General features: G+C 36.2%; 1 protein-coding gene across 6 annotated transcripts in view; it reads right to left on the bottom strand.

The window, feature by feature from the left end:
* NUP58 (nucleoporin 58) overlaps positions 1-15,668 on the bottom strand; it is a 36,258-nt gene that overhangs the window by 3,538 nt on the left and 17,052 nt on the right. For 4 of the 6 annotated variants that reach the window (XM_061992859.1, XM_061992893.1, XM_061992868.1 and 1 more), the window contains 3 exons: positions 12,883-13,084; positions 7,007-7,105; positions 4,089-4,184 (listed from right to left, as the gene is read on the bottom strand). In XM_061992859.1, the coding sequence (XP_061848843.1) occupies positions 4,089-4,184; positions 7,007-7,105; positions 12,883-13,084 (397 nt within the window). The remainder of the gene's footprint in view (positions 1-4,088; positions 4,185-7,006; positions 7,106-12,882; positions 13,085-15,668) is intronic. The other 2 variants (XM_061992877.1, XM_061992886.1) reach the window with 1 other exon arrangement.

Below are 15,668 nucleotides of genomic sequence, written 5' to 3'. Positions count from 1 at the left end.
ACGCAGGTGCAACTATTCCTCCATTTCTCTCCTAACTCTGAATCCCCCAAGGAAGAGTTTCAGAAGAATAAACTTGCTCTTCAGAGAGTCTCATGACCGAAAAAATAATCTTTAATAACCAAAGCTATTCTGGCTAAGTTATCTTTTTATTTCAAGTATGTACCTGAAATACCAGGTAAGCATTGCCTACTACACAAAATGTCATGAAGGCCATTCACAATAAAGCTGTATGTGATCTTTAGTGTTTGGAATTCAGTCAGCAAGGGCAAAATGCTCACAAATTACCTCCACCTAGCAGCTTCTAGACTTATTTGAGCAGCATGAGATTTATTTCAGTAACATTAAAATAAGAAGGATGCATAAACCATGTGATAGAAGACTAAGAACATGCTTCTTAATTTAGATATAACTTGGAAAGTAATAGCTGTTACATTGGAAGTGTTATTTAGGGCAGCCACAAAAATGTGGACAGACAGAAGGGAAACTAATCTAAATGGCTTTGCCCTGTCACAGCAGTATAAGGCCATGGTAAGAAGTTCTTCTCTCAAAAGTAAACCAAATGTTAAGGCATAATAACTCAAATGAAAAAAAACTCCAGGGGAAAGCCTTGAACTACCTGTACACTCAGTCTTATTCCTGTTGCAAGGAACAAGAATCAGTCACAGTTCTAGAGCAGAGAGTCACAAAGTCTTGAACCATCGATACAATGTCACCAGTACTTCCTTCACTGAAATTAGCGTTGCTGGTGTAAACACTTATTTTCATCAAGCAATTGACAAGCTGCCTTTTGAGTGCATAGATTTAGCATCTCCCTGAAGGACCTCAGAGTATGCCTTATTCATCGGGCTTTTGTATCTCTGCTTCAGTCAGCCTTTTAGACAGGCCAGCCAAACATGAGGGATGTACTTCCCCATAATGGTGGTTTTTTCTTTTAATGCTACAGGGATAAACAGCATTTCAGAAGATCTCAGAGGCAACCTACTCCTGCCCTCAATCCCTACCACCACAATAGGAGCTCTACAACAAAAAGGATTTCTAGTACTGACTTACTGTAGCCTTTGTATCTTGAAAGCTGCTAAGTTACACATGGATTCCATTCAGGCCCATTTTTCAGCAGTATGAGTATGCCCAGCCATGATCTCACTTGATTATCTCTTATCCCATGTACTGAGGATGCTATTCTTCAATAAAAATAAGTCTTCCACAGAAATTCTCAACTCAGCTCTTCAAAGCATATTTAGCATCTCAGTTGCCACAAAAATATTGTGTGTGTGTACACTCCCCTTCCCCTTAACATTGTATGTATAAAATCACTAGTGATTTTTTCTTCTTTTTCCCTATCACTTTGGGGGGTCTTAATGCTCTTTACAACATCCCACTCACATCAGCCATTTTGGTTTCCATCAAACAAAAAAAAGTAGGCATTCACTGAGACTTGGAGTCAGCTTTCCACTGTGTCTGTGTTTCCTTTAATGCAACTGTGTGCACTAAGGGAGCTGCGAGAAGACTGCAGTTGCTCTGCCCTTTATCTGCTGACAAACGGGCGTAACAACTGTTCCTGGAATAAGCTCAATTTGCTATTAGAAGATGCTCAAGTACTTTCAGAGGATTCAGATTTTTCTCTTCAAATGTACAAACTGAAATTATGAATCACAGAATGGTAGGGCTGGAAGGGACCTTTAGAGATCAGCTAGTCCAACCCCCCTGCAGAAGCAGGTTCACCTAGATCAGGAACGTGACACAGGAACATGTCCAGGTGAGTCTTGAGGATCTCCAGAGGAGGAGACTCCACACCCTCCCTGGGCAGCCTGTGCCACTGCTCGATCACCCTCACATTGAAATAGCTTTTTCTTATATTTAAATGGAACTTCTTGTGTTCCAGCTTGATCCCATTATCCCTTGTCCTGTTGCTAGATACAATGGAAAAAATGAAGAGTAGTAATACTGCTGAAACATTTTCAAATCTTTTAAAGCAATTAAATAAAATTCATAACTTGAAACACTTAGAAGCAATCTGGGGATCTATAATTTTAATTCTAAAATAAGAAAACATGGAAAACATGTGGAAGAGACCCAAGGCATTACCCAAACAGAGTAACAGAACACTTGCTAGACGCCAGCTTGGGAAAATACTCAAGTGCTCCCATCTAAACAGAAGCAGTAACAGCAGTATAACACACAATCTATATTCGCTCCATTTTTCAAAAGACTAAGAAACAAGATACAACTATCATATGTTAATATAAACCACAACATTGCTTCAGGATCCTATAAATATTCTCTAAGAAAAAGGATGCATGAAATTTTTTCAAACAAGTAATCTGCCTATCCTCAGGCATCAAACTCACTTATACAATTCAAACTCACTTATACAATGAGTATACAATTCAGTAAAACTAAATTAAACATCATATACAATCCAGAAACTATATGGCCCAGGATTTTGGATGAGAAAGGTAAAAGCTAATCTCCTTCCGGGTTACCAGATTTTAAGGAAGTTTCTATTCCATAACCCCGGTCTGGATCAGAATTTCACAACCACTTTATTTCACAAGCACAAAATGACAGGAATTAATGTTCCTAGTTACCATCTTCTGTAGCTGAGGCTCTTGAGATAACTGAAAACAATTTTTGTTTGATTAGGGTCAACTCCTTCACCGCTGAAGAGAGACTAGGGGCACTGTCATCATGACAAAGCCTGGTTTGGGGAAATGACATCTAAATTGTCTCTGCACATCACCAACATAACTAAAACAGACCTGCTGTTTGGCTTGATATCTCATTGGTGGCTGATAACTGATCTATACAACTATTTTTCCACTTATTTAATATACCAGAAGCTGCATTTTGTACTTAGTAACTCAGCATCTTGAAATGCTGTAGTACTATTTATATAACTATGAATAATAGTTAATTTAATATAGGCTCAGGAAAAATGAGCTACAAAATGTAAGCAGTGTAAGTTTTCCACTTGTTTCTGACATTGAAAACTAAGCAAAAGAAGCTCGATGCTTAAACACTGCATACTGCAAAAGCAGAGGTGTTTTATCAAGAATTTACTAGTGTGTAACACATCCATGAATGTTACACAGCCAGCTTAGTGAGCTATTTCCACCTTATAACACAAAGCTTAAGGTGGTTACAAGCCTAATTTGACAGCATAACCCATCACTAACCAAAGAAAAAACAAAACAAAATGCATGACAACTAACAATACACTAGATCAAGCAACTAACTAGATACTAGACAGGGCACTTGCTAATAAATACCTGCCCACTTGCTATGTTTGTATTAATAGCAGTTAAAAAAGGGCATTTTGCTTTTTATAAAGAAACATGCTACCAAAAGCCAATCCTAGGAGACATGATACTTTTCCACTTGCAATTGAAGAAACACTGTAAGATAGATTATAGTAAGCTATTTGCCTCAAAACCAGATTCCTATTTAAAAAGCAGAGATGCAAGATATGGAAGCAACTAAGATTTCGGAGAAACTACATCCATACTTTCATTCTCACCACCACCAAAATTAAACCGAAAGAGTGAAATGACTAGTTCAGCTGCTGAAGAAATGTTCTCAAAGTACTGAGCATAATGGATTATGGATATATATAGAAATACAAAATCCTGTAACTTACAATTCAAATAAGTAAATAAAATAGTCTTAAGGAAACCTCCTGGGGTTCTAAAAATTATTTTTAACTTCACTTGTAAATACAGGAAGTCAAAATACTGGTGTATTTGTCACAAATGTACACACTCATTTTGATAACTCTGACTGCATAGCCTATGAATTCAAGTAGTAACAGCATTTCTGTGCCTCTGACTGCATCTGACCCAATCTGAAACTTCCACTCCTAACGAGACAGACACTAACAGAAGGCAAGAACACTCAATGCAATCTGCTTAGGTGGCATTTAACAGAACCTAGAATCTTCTCTGAAAATGCATGTTTAGTCAGTAGCTACTTTAATGGTTATATACCCACGCAACTTTAAGCACATTGTTCCATAATCTTTCTTAGACTGGGTGCACCAGTCTAACACTTCTGCTTTAAAATAAACTTGAATTCAAAAGAAACAAACCAACCTGCACTTAGACTTCCTGATGGTTTACTTGTAGTTCCAAACCCAAATGATGATGCTCCTGTGGCACTACTTCCAAAGGCTGAGCTACTTCCAAACCCTAGTAGAATAAGAGTAAAGACATACAACAAAAAAATTACAGACACAACAATTAAATGCACATTTGTTTTGGACGAGTCGTTTCAAATCAAACATAATTCCAAGCATTATCTGGCAGAGAAACACTCCCAAGGTTATTGCCTTAAGAGTACTTCATTCTCCACACAGCACTGTGTTAAGAAAACATTGCCAAGGGGAAAATATGGGAAAAAATAATTCCTTCAAAATACAAAACTGATTAAAAGCTATAAAGTCAAGTGAATAATCAGAGTTTACAAAATGGCTATTGAATCTCTGTTAAATTGGCAAGAAAATGGTAACCAAATGGGCCAAATCTGAGAATATTCATTCACAAGTTATATGACTTCTATTACAGAAAGCCTCAATCTTGAGCCACAGCTTTAAAGAAAAACTCTCTGTGCTTGGAGCTGAGTAAACATTTTCTTGAGTTTACATTTATTTTTAGAGTTGGCATCCTCCCAGATTATTTGGGATCAGTTTTACCTAGGAAATCACAACACAGATTAAATACAGAAAAGAAACAGAATACATAACGGGAAAAATCATCATATAAAGGCAGCGCTACACATAGAGCTGTAATAAAACTCATTCTGTTCCTTTTGAAATGATATCATAAAATCGTAATATAAATTATAAATATTGTATCTATCTAATTTTGAATATTTCAAATTGTGTTATTAATATGAGGTCAATTCAAAGGAAGATTCAACTTGATGTTTGGGATAGAGGCCAGAAAAAGGAATGATAAGAGAAATATCTTGTCTGTCAAGAGATGTTCAAAACGAGAACAGCATTTGTAGTTGAGGAAATTATGCCTCCATCGTAAGTTTCAGGTGTCAGGGAAAATATTTTACTGCAAACTGAGTCTTATCTAGATTTTAAACCCAGTAAGGATTGAACACACTCTCTGAAGCAGTTTTCTCTAGTCTTCTGCAACTTTTAAATCAATTAAATTTTAGATGTATATAATAGCAAGCATCATTTGAATGTAAAATAGATTGTGTCAATCTCACTCTTTCATCTTACCTAGTTTGAAATTAATTACCCAAGCTCAGGCAAAGTGTCTGCAAATACTTAATGAAGCATAGGATGTATATGCTACGTGACATATAAACTTAAATGCAAATGTTTATCAGTGATAAGATTCACAGAATATTTATCATGGAGAGCAAGTTTCCTCAATTAAAATGATGGGGGTTTTTTTGAATGGGACAATTTGTAATGTATAACTCTTGAAACAAAAATTTAAAAAAAAAAAAAAAAAAAAGAGTATTCATTCTGCTAATTTGTTTCCACCTGCAGGATATTTTGCACATATTCCTTTACTCTTCTACACTTGCTTTGGTCAGTCTCCTTGATTTGTCAAAAAATGAAAATTTTGCAAATTAATACCAAATACATGAACTGCAAGCAAATGCCTTCTTAAGCAGAGGACTAGCAAAAAAAGTATACAAGTTAGACCTCTAAGACAAAACTAGAAGCAGTTGTACATCAACATAAAAGACAATGTTCTGTAATTGACATGGGCAAGAAAAGAAAATGTATATAGACAATCTTTGCTCTATAACCTCCTTGGTTGAAAAGGAAGAATGTTTGATATTGTTTGGGGTTTTTTAAGGCATTTAAAACATTGTGGGAACGACCTGGTAATTCAGAAGGACTTTCCTTCTAGCCCACTATTCTTAGTTATTTTTCCTGCTTAGGTGTACAGGCTTTCTGTTATCTGGAAAAGCTTAAGATCTGATGAAAAAAGGGCAGCAAATGTAAAGAAAACTTACAAGTGACCATTTAAGGTAAAACTGATGTAACATTCAAATTACATCATCTTTCCAACACCAAGCGATGTTCAACTATTTTAAATACATTATGACACTGATTCCTATGTTCAGCTTACTCAGGGAAAACGTAGGGATGTGGACTGAGGCTGCAGAAGAGAGGACGTAACAAGAAATACCACAATACATTATGTTTGTGCTCAGCAGATGTAACAATTTTATTTGCAGGTCTCATAAAAAAGCTTCAGAAGATACTAGTGTCTTTTGACCTGCACTGTAGGAACCCCTAACCTATATAGATAGGAAGATTACATAAAGATTAGATTCTGCTAATCACTTAGATTCTACTTGTAGTTTTACTACTGAGAATTCATTTTATGTAAATGAAAAGGCCAACATTAATTTTTTTTTAATTACCACCTACTCTTTCACCATCATGTGTCCTCTTGGACTACATCACCCATGAAGCACTATTCATCTTTGCAAAATATTTTCCCCTCACTTTCAAATGTTGCTTTTTCAGCCTCAGGAGGGACTTTTTCCCACCTCAACACCAAGGAACAGAATCGCAGCTAAAGCAAATACATTTCAGCAAGAGGATCCCAAAACTGTAGGAATTTTTCAGCATTTATCGCTGTCTTAATCCAAGTATAATGGGTACCTACAGTTAACAGTTGTACATAACAGAAGTCAGCTACAACATGATCTAATGTCTGCCTAAATTTCATATATGTAAACTTAGTTCAAGTTGTAGTTATCAAGGATGTACTTAGTGTACTTCCCTAGCTTTAAGAACGGAAGTTGCATGTGATCACTTTATCCTGGGTTTTCACTACAATGGCTTATTAGCTGTGTATTAGCTTTAGCAACTCCTTCTGCAAGGCATGGAGAAGTTTGGAAAGTGCAGCCTGTCAAAATGTAAGGTTTCCCTGAAACAGATCATCCTCTTGGTGGAGTTAAAGGTTTGCAAGAGATTCAGATGTGCGGTATAATAATTCAATGAAAGATTAGAAAAGTTAAAGTGTACCTCCAAGGCTTGAAGAACCTAAGCCACTTGATTGCAAGCCAGTGCCAATACCTGAGCCGAATGGCGTTCCAAAACTAACTCCCAGAGATGGCTGTGGCCCTGGTGTAAAAAAAATGAGAACAAACTTGCCTTACTCTTTCATAGTAAAGAGGTCCTGTATTTATTTATTCAAGTATTTGATACTGTGAACATCATTGCTTTTAACAAACCCCATTAAGATCCCAAGTTTTACCTCATCCAAAGTCCTTAAATGTCCACCTCTACATTCATCTAGTAAAAATCTAAGAAAACGTTTGTTCTACTAAGGTGAAACTAGTAACAACATGATAATAATGTAATCTAGTATTTTTAAAAGGTAACTAGTTTCACCTTAAACTTTAAAACATTAATCAAAACTTTGAGAGAACTCATAGGTAACAACATTTTGCTACCTGTATTGATGGACTAAGGGAAAACCTTCAAATTAAAAACATAAGAACTGACACTAATGTAACTAAAACTATATTACCAAAAGTTAATTTGTTTAATAAAGAGGAATCTTCAAAACTACTCAAGTATTCCATCCAAATTTAAACAGAACACTAAGATAAAAAACAAGACAATGACTTTATTTTATTAAATTTATTGTTCATTTTTAAGCAAATCAATTACACAGTAACATGACAATTCAATTCTTTTCCACACAAGTGATAATTGAGTTCTGTTAAGCTCTGCTACATAACACCATAGTCAAACCACCTGTTTAAATAAACATTTACAAAAGGCACAGTTCTGTGTACCTTAATGAATTAGATACATTCAAAATTTCAGAGTCAGAGTTTGTCTCATAATTAAAAAAGTTGACAGTGCTTTCCCTGCATATTCACATTAAGATGCAGGACCGTCAAAAAAACATTTTCAGTCTGTCAAGATGAAATTTACAGCCTCAGTTCCTTTTTTTTTTCCCTTAACCTCGGGGAATAAAGAATTGACTTGCTAGCCCATTACTAATACATTTTAAAATAATTAATTCTGATAAATAATATATTTTGACAGTTTTCACAGTACAATCTTATATTCCTGTCTTTTTCAAACAGTTTTCAGTGCACTAGTTAGTTTAACCATTGAAAATAAAATACAGTGCCAAACTCTTAATCCACACTCACACCTTTACTCAAGGTAGCCTTCTCCATCTTTGAATATATTTTATGTACAGCTATGAAAATGATTTATTCATTCATTCAAAGCTCAGACAATTTCCATCTTTTTCCTAAACCATTATCACATTTGTGATCATTTTAATTCTAAATTTCTTCCTTCGTATTACAAGGTTTCCTGTTATTAATACTTATCTGGAGTATTAATGTGTAAATAATTCAAGCTTTTAAAATAATTTCAGTATTTGAAGATTTAAACAGAAATTAATTTTGAATAAAGTGAAAGGCACTGTATATTGAAAGGTAATATTTTTGCTAGGAACACAAAATGGTATGTGATCCAAGCTGAATGACATCTGCATACCCAAAGTAGTGTTAAACTAAATTTTAAGGGCAACTAAAGTTGTTAGCTTTCAGTCTCTGCTTAGCAGGGAATAGCTGGAAAACCCAAGCTAGTTTTTCAACTAAAAGAAATGTATATCAGATGTTATAATTACAAATTTTCACATACATTTCAAACTAAACTTGTTTACATCCAGTTTCAATACTGGTAAGTCTACCTAGCAGCTCTTTAAAAATAAGAAAACTGTTACCGATAAAATGAAGCGAAAAACCCTATACAAGTCAGTCATCTAAGACACTAAAAGAAGAACCCAAAACCACATATCCAGTTCCTTCAAGTGCACAGGTTTCTATCTCAGTAGGAGGCACTGTTAGCGGAAGACCTCAAAACTAAACTCCTCCAGGCCGAGTTTTTTACCAAATGCAACGTGCTTTTTACAGACAGTAAAAAACATAACGCTAAAACACCTCAGATTTATATAAAACAGGACCTTATGTCTTAGGCTAACAAGCTTCTAATCACACAACAGCATTTGATATTCCTTGATCTTGTACCATAATGTTCTGAAGGCATTATCACTACTTCTAGTTCTTATAAGTAAACGTAATTTTCAATAGCAAAATATTAGTAATAAAGGTTCCCCGATGCCAAAAGCACTGGCAAAAAATTGGCACTTCTGGCTATTGTAAGTACAAGACAAATTCTTTATAACAAGTATTTTAACGTTTTAAAACTTGATCTATTTGCCCTGTAGAGCATTTTAGTTTAATGAATAGGACCCAGCACAAAGACTCAGACAGGTCAGCCAGATTTCCTAAAGAGACATTCTGCAATTTTTAAAATCACAGATGGTCCTAACAGTGAACAAATTTAGCATCACAACTTAGATCCGAATCTGACAAAGTAATACACTGACTAATTTAAACCAAGGTTAATATCAAATTTCACAATAAAATTTTAAGTGCTATGAAGATTTCAGTATCTTTTCCCATTAGCACTTCAATCTCATACCAAGTCAAATCAAAACATGCCAAGGTGTTCTAACAGCTTGATAATGCTTTGACTAACTCTGCACTTCACCAGTTAAGGAGAGAGTAACTAAGTTGTTGGGGGAGTGTGTTTATTTTCAGAGGGAAAAGGCAAGTTTGAAGAAAAGCTTGTCTTTAAGACAACTTGGCCTTACCAGAAGATGATCAGGTTCAGCCTCATGCATTTACAGCCCTTAGTTCATTAGGCTTTAATTACCTCTAAAATCTTTTACTTTAGACCCATCAATAAAAGCTAGACTAGCTACCTGAATTAACTTCCACACTGTTCAAGACTGCTCAGGAGAGGTGCAGGTGAGGCTGTGGTTACAACTGCAGCTGCTACTGCACAAAAGCCTCACTGCTACCCAAAAAGCTGCACCGAGAGCCAAAGTGCTAAACTAGGGAGAAAGACTGTGTGCAGACAAGACTTAAGCGTAATTTTAATAATGAGCTTCAAAAAGCTGCACAAAATTCGTGTTTCAGTGTGCACACCACAAACTTGGTGTCCTGATTATCCATCCTAGGAAACCAGTGGAGTGCATTTTTGCTCCCTTTCTTCCATATGGCCAGGATCTACTGGCTTTATTTATCCCAACAGAAGACAGACATGTCTTGGCATACAGACAGAACATAAATAGGGTGCCTATCCACACCCCATTCCCTGATCCCACAGCTTACACGTAGCTACTCATCTTTGACTTCTGAACACAAACTTTAAATGTTATTTATCTTTTTCAGAGAAAGAACAGTAACTATGAAACAGACTTAACCATGTAAACATCAAATATTTCTTAAAAGAGACGAACCAGCCTGATCCCTCAATACTCAAGTACCGTATAGTATATTTTAGTCAAGAACTTTAAAGTTCAGATTAATTTTCTTTGTTTACTCCCATCTTTAAGAGTAGCAACAGCAGGCCAGGTATTACACAGACATCCCATCCCCACCCTCTACACCAACTGCATTTCAGAGTTTTTTCATTCGTAACCTTCTGTAATCTCTCATTTATTCTACTCTTCAGGATCTAGGTCTTGCTACGAAATATGCATGATTTTAATTACTAGCAGATAGTTTATCTAATTCATAATAACCTAAAACAAAGTTAAAACATGCAAACATTTGCAGTTTTATTGCAGAAAACAGGCACCTGAAAACTCAAATAAGGAAATTAATAGGAGGCAGTATTTGAATATTTGAAGATTCCTGCAAAACTGAAATAAGATTCTTCTCCTTTTCTACTAAGACAAAAGTGACAGCCTCAGGTAAATTGCTGGGAAAAAGTCATGCGCTTAAATCAATAACTTAGGAAAGCTGTGAAATTTCCCTTTCTAGCAAGTTTTTAAGACATTAAGAACTCTCTTAAATAGTTCAGGCCTGACTAATCCTGCTTTTGAGCTAAAACAGCAGAAAGGATGCCTTCAAGTTCCATCTAAACCTATTTTCTGAAGAGTTTCAAGCACTCTTAAGTTTCCCTCAAAATACCTATGGACCTCTGTTTCTCCAGGACCTCAAGTGAGTTGTGTGGGGGACAGCAGTATTCCAACTAAGTAGTATACCGACTGTTGTGTACTTTTGTTTCATGTAAGTTAATGGCTTTGTTCTATCTGTACTCTTGTAGTTGGCACATTTTTGGCTTTTGAAACATCCCACCAAAAACAATAAAAAAAAACCCCAACCCACCCAAATCCAACCCACAACCACTTCTTTCACTACAACTGTTAGAAAATATCTCAAGGTACAAAAAGTCACCTTACCTCAGGTGTGTTGGTACAGGTCATTCTGCCTTTTTTCTTCTTGCTTGCTTTCCTCCCCACCCTACCCCCTTCATCCCTAAAAGTTACTGAAGTTACTCGCTTGAATCTGGATTTGGAAGAGGAAACCCCTAACCCCAATTCATGAAAGTGGAGGTGTAACTTTAAATGTGATATCCCAAGTATGACTTTCACATAGAACTAATCCTGTAATGACCATAGTGAGTATGGTCACTAATGAGAAAGATGAAGGGAAAGGGAACTACTTTGGCAACATTAGGCTGCCACAGTTCTATCTGTGCAAAAAATCCTGAAGCGTGACATTATCTCATATTTTCTGTTTAAAACCATACTCTTGCAGATGTCACCAACAAATTTTCCGTGGATTAACATAGCCACAACTGTGGTCTACAATGGAAATTCAGAAGATAATTATCTAATCATTATTCCATTTTTTGTTGTGTTTAAAATATTTTGTTATACTTGTCTTTTAAACCCATCTCCTTGCTGTGTATAAGGGCCAAGACGGAAAGCACATTGTATGTATATTTTATGGAGAAGGCAAGGACAGTGAAATAACTTGTCAAACTGAACTTATCAAGTGAAATAACTTGTCAGACCACTGCTGCAGTGGTCCGTAATTAAAACCATTCAAAATATGGCTGCTGTTACAAGAAAAGGGAAGGAAAAGGTGCTGACAACTTTCAGTACACCTATGACAAACAACATTCTAGAAAATAAATGACAGAATGAAGTTAACTATGCTTTTCATAGTTTTCTGACAGACACATATCCATGTCTAGGTAAAATTGAACTGAATTTTTCTTATTTCTATTAAATGAGTATTAATTCAATTCTCTACACTCAGGAATTCCTCTGAGAAGTGTTGGTTAGTATAACAATGTTGATTAAGCTGCCTTATTTCCTTTGCCCTGTGTATCCATCCTACATTAACAGTGGGTCATGCATTTCCTCTGTTTTGGCCTTCCTCTCTCTCTCACACACACACACACACACACACACTCAATCCACTCTGCTTTCTCTAATTTTTTTTTTTTGTAACAGCAGAATGGTCAGTAAAAACTGCTCTAACATCATCCTGACACAGGAAATGGCTACAAAATAATAAGCCAGGCATCAATCTTCCTATTCCACAGATGTTTGCTCCACTATCCTTCCTGCTCGACAGCATTTTTCATTTTACAGTTCCAAAGTGCTCTATAAAAATGCATCATTAATTTTACATAAGGAAAAGGTAATAGGCATTTAGATATTCTCTCCTCACTGATTTGAAATAATTTACTATAATCATACAATTGTGGAAAGAGGCTACACTATGCATATTCAGAGATGTTACTGAAGAGCAAAGACTCACATTCCAAGGGGTTAGAACAATACAGTAAATATCACTAATACAAGTAAATTCACAAGATTAAGTATTTGTTGTATAATTATTGCTAAGTCTACCCTGCATTTTTCTATTGGCTATGTATCAGTAACTCTGCTCATCACAACGTTTAGGTTTTTAGTCTAACACAAAGGAAGACTTCATAGAAAATTTTACACAACTTTACTATTGTCATAACACTAATAATCTATAACTTGAATGCACTCAGACCTGTAGCAGGCTGCTGCTGCTGAGTAAGTGTTGCAGCCATGGCAACAGCTGCTGCGTTTGGTATGTTGCTGAAGGGGGTCGGTCCAGTGGTCACGCGTGGCGCACTCTGCCACTTCTTCGCTTCGGTTCGTCTTGCCTCAAAGACATCCATGGCATCTCCCAGAAAGGTCTTCCTATACCCAAGGTATTGGTCTTTGAGCATCTGAAAGGGGTGAGGGGAAGCCATTTTAGTTCAGTGTATTTGCCATAAAACTATAAGAAACACTAAGTTATAAATAACTTTTCCTCAAAAAAAACCCCAAAGTCCCTCACAACCTGAAAAGATCAAGTCAGGCCTGGAGCTGGAGAGAACTGGTTTGCATCAGCTACATCCAGGAGAGGTTCCTTAAAATTTTAAAAAATGCTAGTAGACTAGCATACTGAATGGTACCTAAACCTTTAAAAAATGGTGTAAGTCAACATGATTCAAGTTGTTTCACCACACTTGCTGACTTAAGAGGCAAAACGTAGTCGTATTATCACCTTGTAACAAAATAGCACACTCTCCTTCAGTGCTAGGTGTATGGAGTCACATTTTGGTCCCCTCACCTTCACCTGTAATTCCTTCTTTCCTTTCACTTTTGCATTTCTTTCTTATCACGAAGCTAAAAGAAGCTACTAGGATTTTAAAATTCTTCCTGATGATTTCATCAACAACATAACGCAGTGCAAATGCAACAGATCACTAATAAAGAGTTGAAATATGCTGTGTCCCGTCCCTCCTCACCTATGCGCCTTCTCCCTCCAAAACCCCACCTCCCGTGGTAATGCCTGGCTTGGCCTTTCCTTTGAGCCATTTTTATCTATCTGTCACAGACGAGAGAACTATGGATACCTTAGGTAGCATAAAAGAATAAATGGCTTCAATTAAAGAAACAACAGAATGATTTCCATCTTCTAACAGAATCTTTTAATGTCAGATTTATTGAAACCAAAGCAGGTTCTACTGAATTTTATGGAAGGTGCACTATGTCCTCTGTTCCTGCCTAAGGACATACTTTCTATTAGCGACAGCAGGAAAAGCAGAAAGAACGACCTCACTATCACATCAGGAGTGCTGTCTTTGGAGAGACATTTGCAGAATTCTGATGAGATTTAATAAAATGCCATACTGACTGCCATAGGAGCTGACAAATGCCAATAGACATTGTAGAGCAGTTCTTCAGGCTAATGTATTCACAGCGATTTAATGACATTCTGTACCTGAACTGCTCAAGCACATTTTACTCTTCACTGACCTTGGATACAGAATATATCTGTACATTTATACATTATATGAATGTTCAAGAAGTCCTGTAGAGAGATGTTTCAGAACACTCAGACCCTTGAATAAAGTGTATGTGCAAGCCAGGAAGCCTACTTCTGACAAAGGAATGAATTGGGGTCACAGCTCCACCTTCACAAAGCATATTACAACCAAAGGCAGGTAAAGCAGTTTCAAAACTGGTCTCCTAACATCTTCTAGATGATAAACTAAAACAAGTGCATCTGTCATTCTCGCCATCTATGCAGTACATTATTTTTTCTGATTTTTGAAGCATTAGTTATAATTGTGTCTTCCAAAATATAAGCCTTCATGTCCACCCATTAGATTAAAACCTAAAACAAAAAGAGCAGAACAAAAAACCCCCCGTATTTCCCCAAAAGGAAGAAAAATCCTGAAAGCAGCTCCTTAGTTTCAGGCAATAGACTACTTCTTCAGCTGAAGTACTTCCTATTCAGTCATGTTGACAAGGTACTGAAGATACTGTTGCTTATATTGACATACCAATCCAGCACAACAAAAATATATCAGAGATCACTGCATGAGATCAGGCTACACACATCTCAGAAGTGAAGAGTCTAGAACATATTTGGGATTCTTTTTCTGTACTTCTGGCAAAATTACAAGGGCGCTGACATATTCTACATCTTGTAACAAAACCATGTTAAGAGTGGCACAAATATCTGATGGCAGGAAGCTGTAAACCAGTGAATATCCATGCTGATAGAAGCCATGCAATGCAAAGAATCCAGTTCATACATGATCCTCAGTATTCCTGAGCTTTATTCAGGAAAAGTAAGTCTCAGGTGTTTACAGAGAATTATCAATACTGTGCACAGGAAGCTTTGAGATGGAAACAAATAGATTTACCAGAGCTATTCCCACTAAGTGATTCGGAAGAAACAGTCCCAAACACCTGTACTCTTTTCTGAGTTTTTCTGTTACCAAGAAAGCTTCTCATCATATCAAGAAAAGCTATGGATTGTAGAACATTGACATTTTGCCACTACGTCTAGAAATGTAAATGGAAAATTCAAGCTGAGTTCATGATGAAAAAGAACAGGTTGAAAAACTTAAGCATGCCAGAACTATTTTTACCAAAAGGCTTTGATATTTTTGAAGAAGCTTAATAAGAACACCTACTTTTTTGCTATTACCTATTTGAGTAAGAGCAGAATTAGATCATCTTTGCTTAACATCAAGAAGACATTGGGCAACAAGCAAAACATACAGGCATGAACTCAAAGTCAGATGTTTAAAAAACTGATCAAGAATTTAAAAGGAAAAGAAATTAAATGAAAAGCATTTTGCGACTTAAGATGACTGTGGTCACTTGCTGACACCACTATAAGTGAATAACTCAAACTAGACATCAGCTGAGTGAAAGTTATTTTTTCAAAAACAGTTTTCAAGGATAATTTGAAAATTATTAAAATCAGTTAACAGTCCCCCCAGATATATTACCAAGAAGTAAACAAACTAC

Source organism: Colius striatus, chromosome 1, assembly GCF_028858725.1.
Source record: "Colius striatus isolate bColStr4 chromosome 1, bColStr4.1.hap1, whole genome shotgun sequence".
Classification (NCBI taxonomy): domain Eukaryota; kingdom Metazoa; phylum Chordata; class Aves; order Coliiformes; family Coliidae; genus Colius; species Colius striatus.
This window is presented reverse-complemented; position numbering and strand designations above follow the sequence as displayed.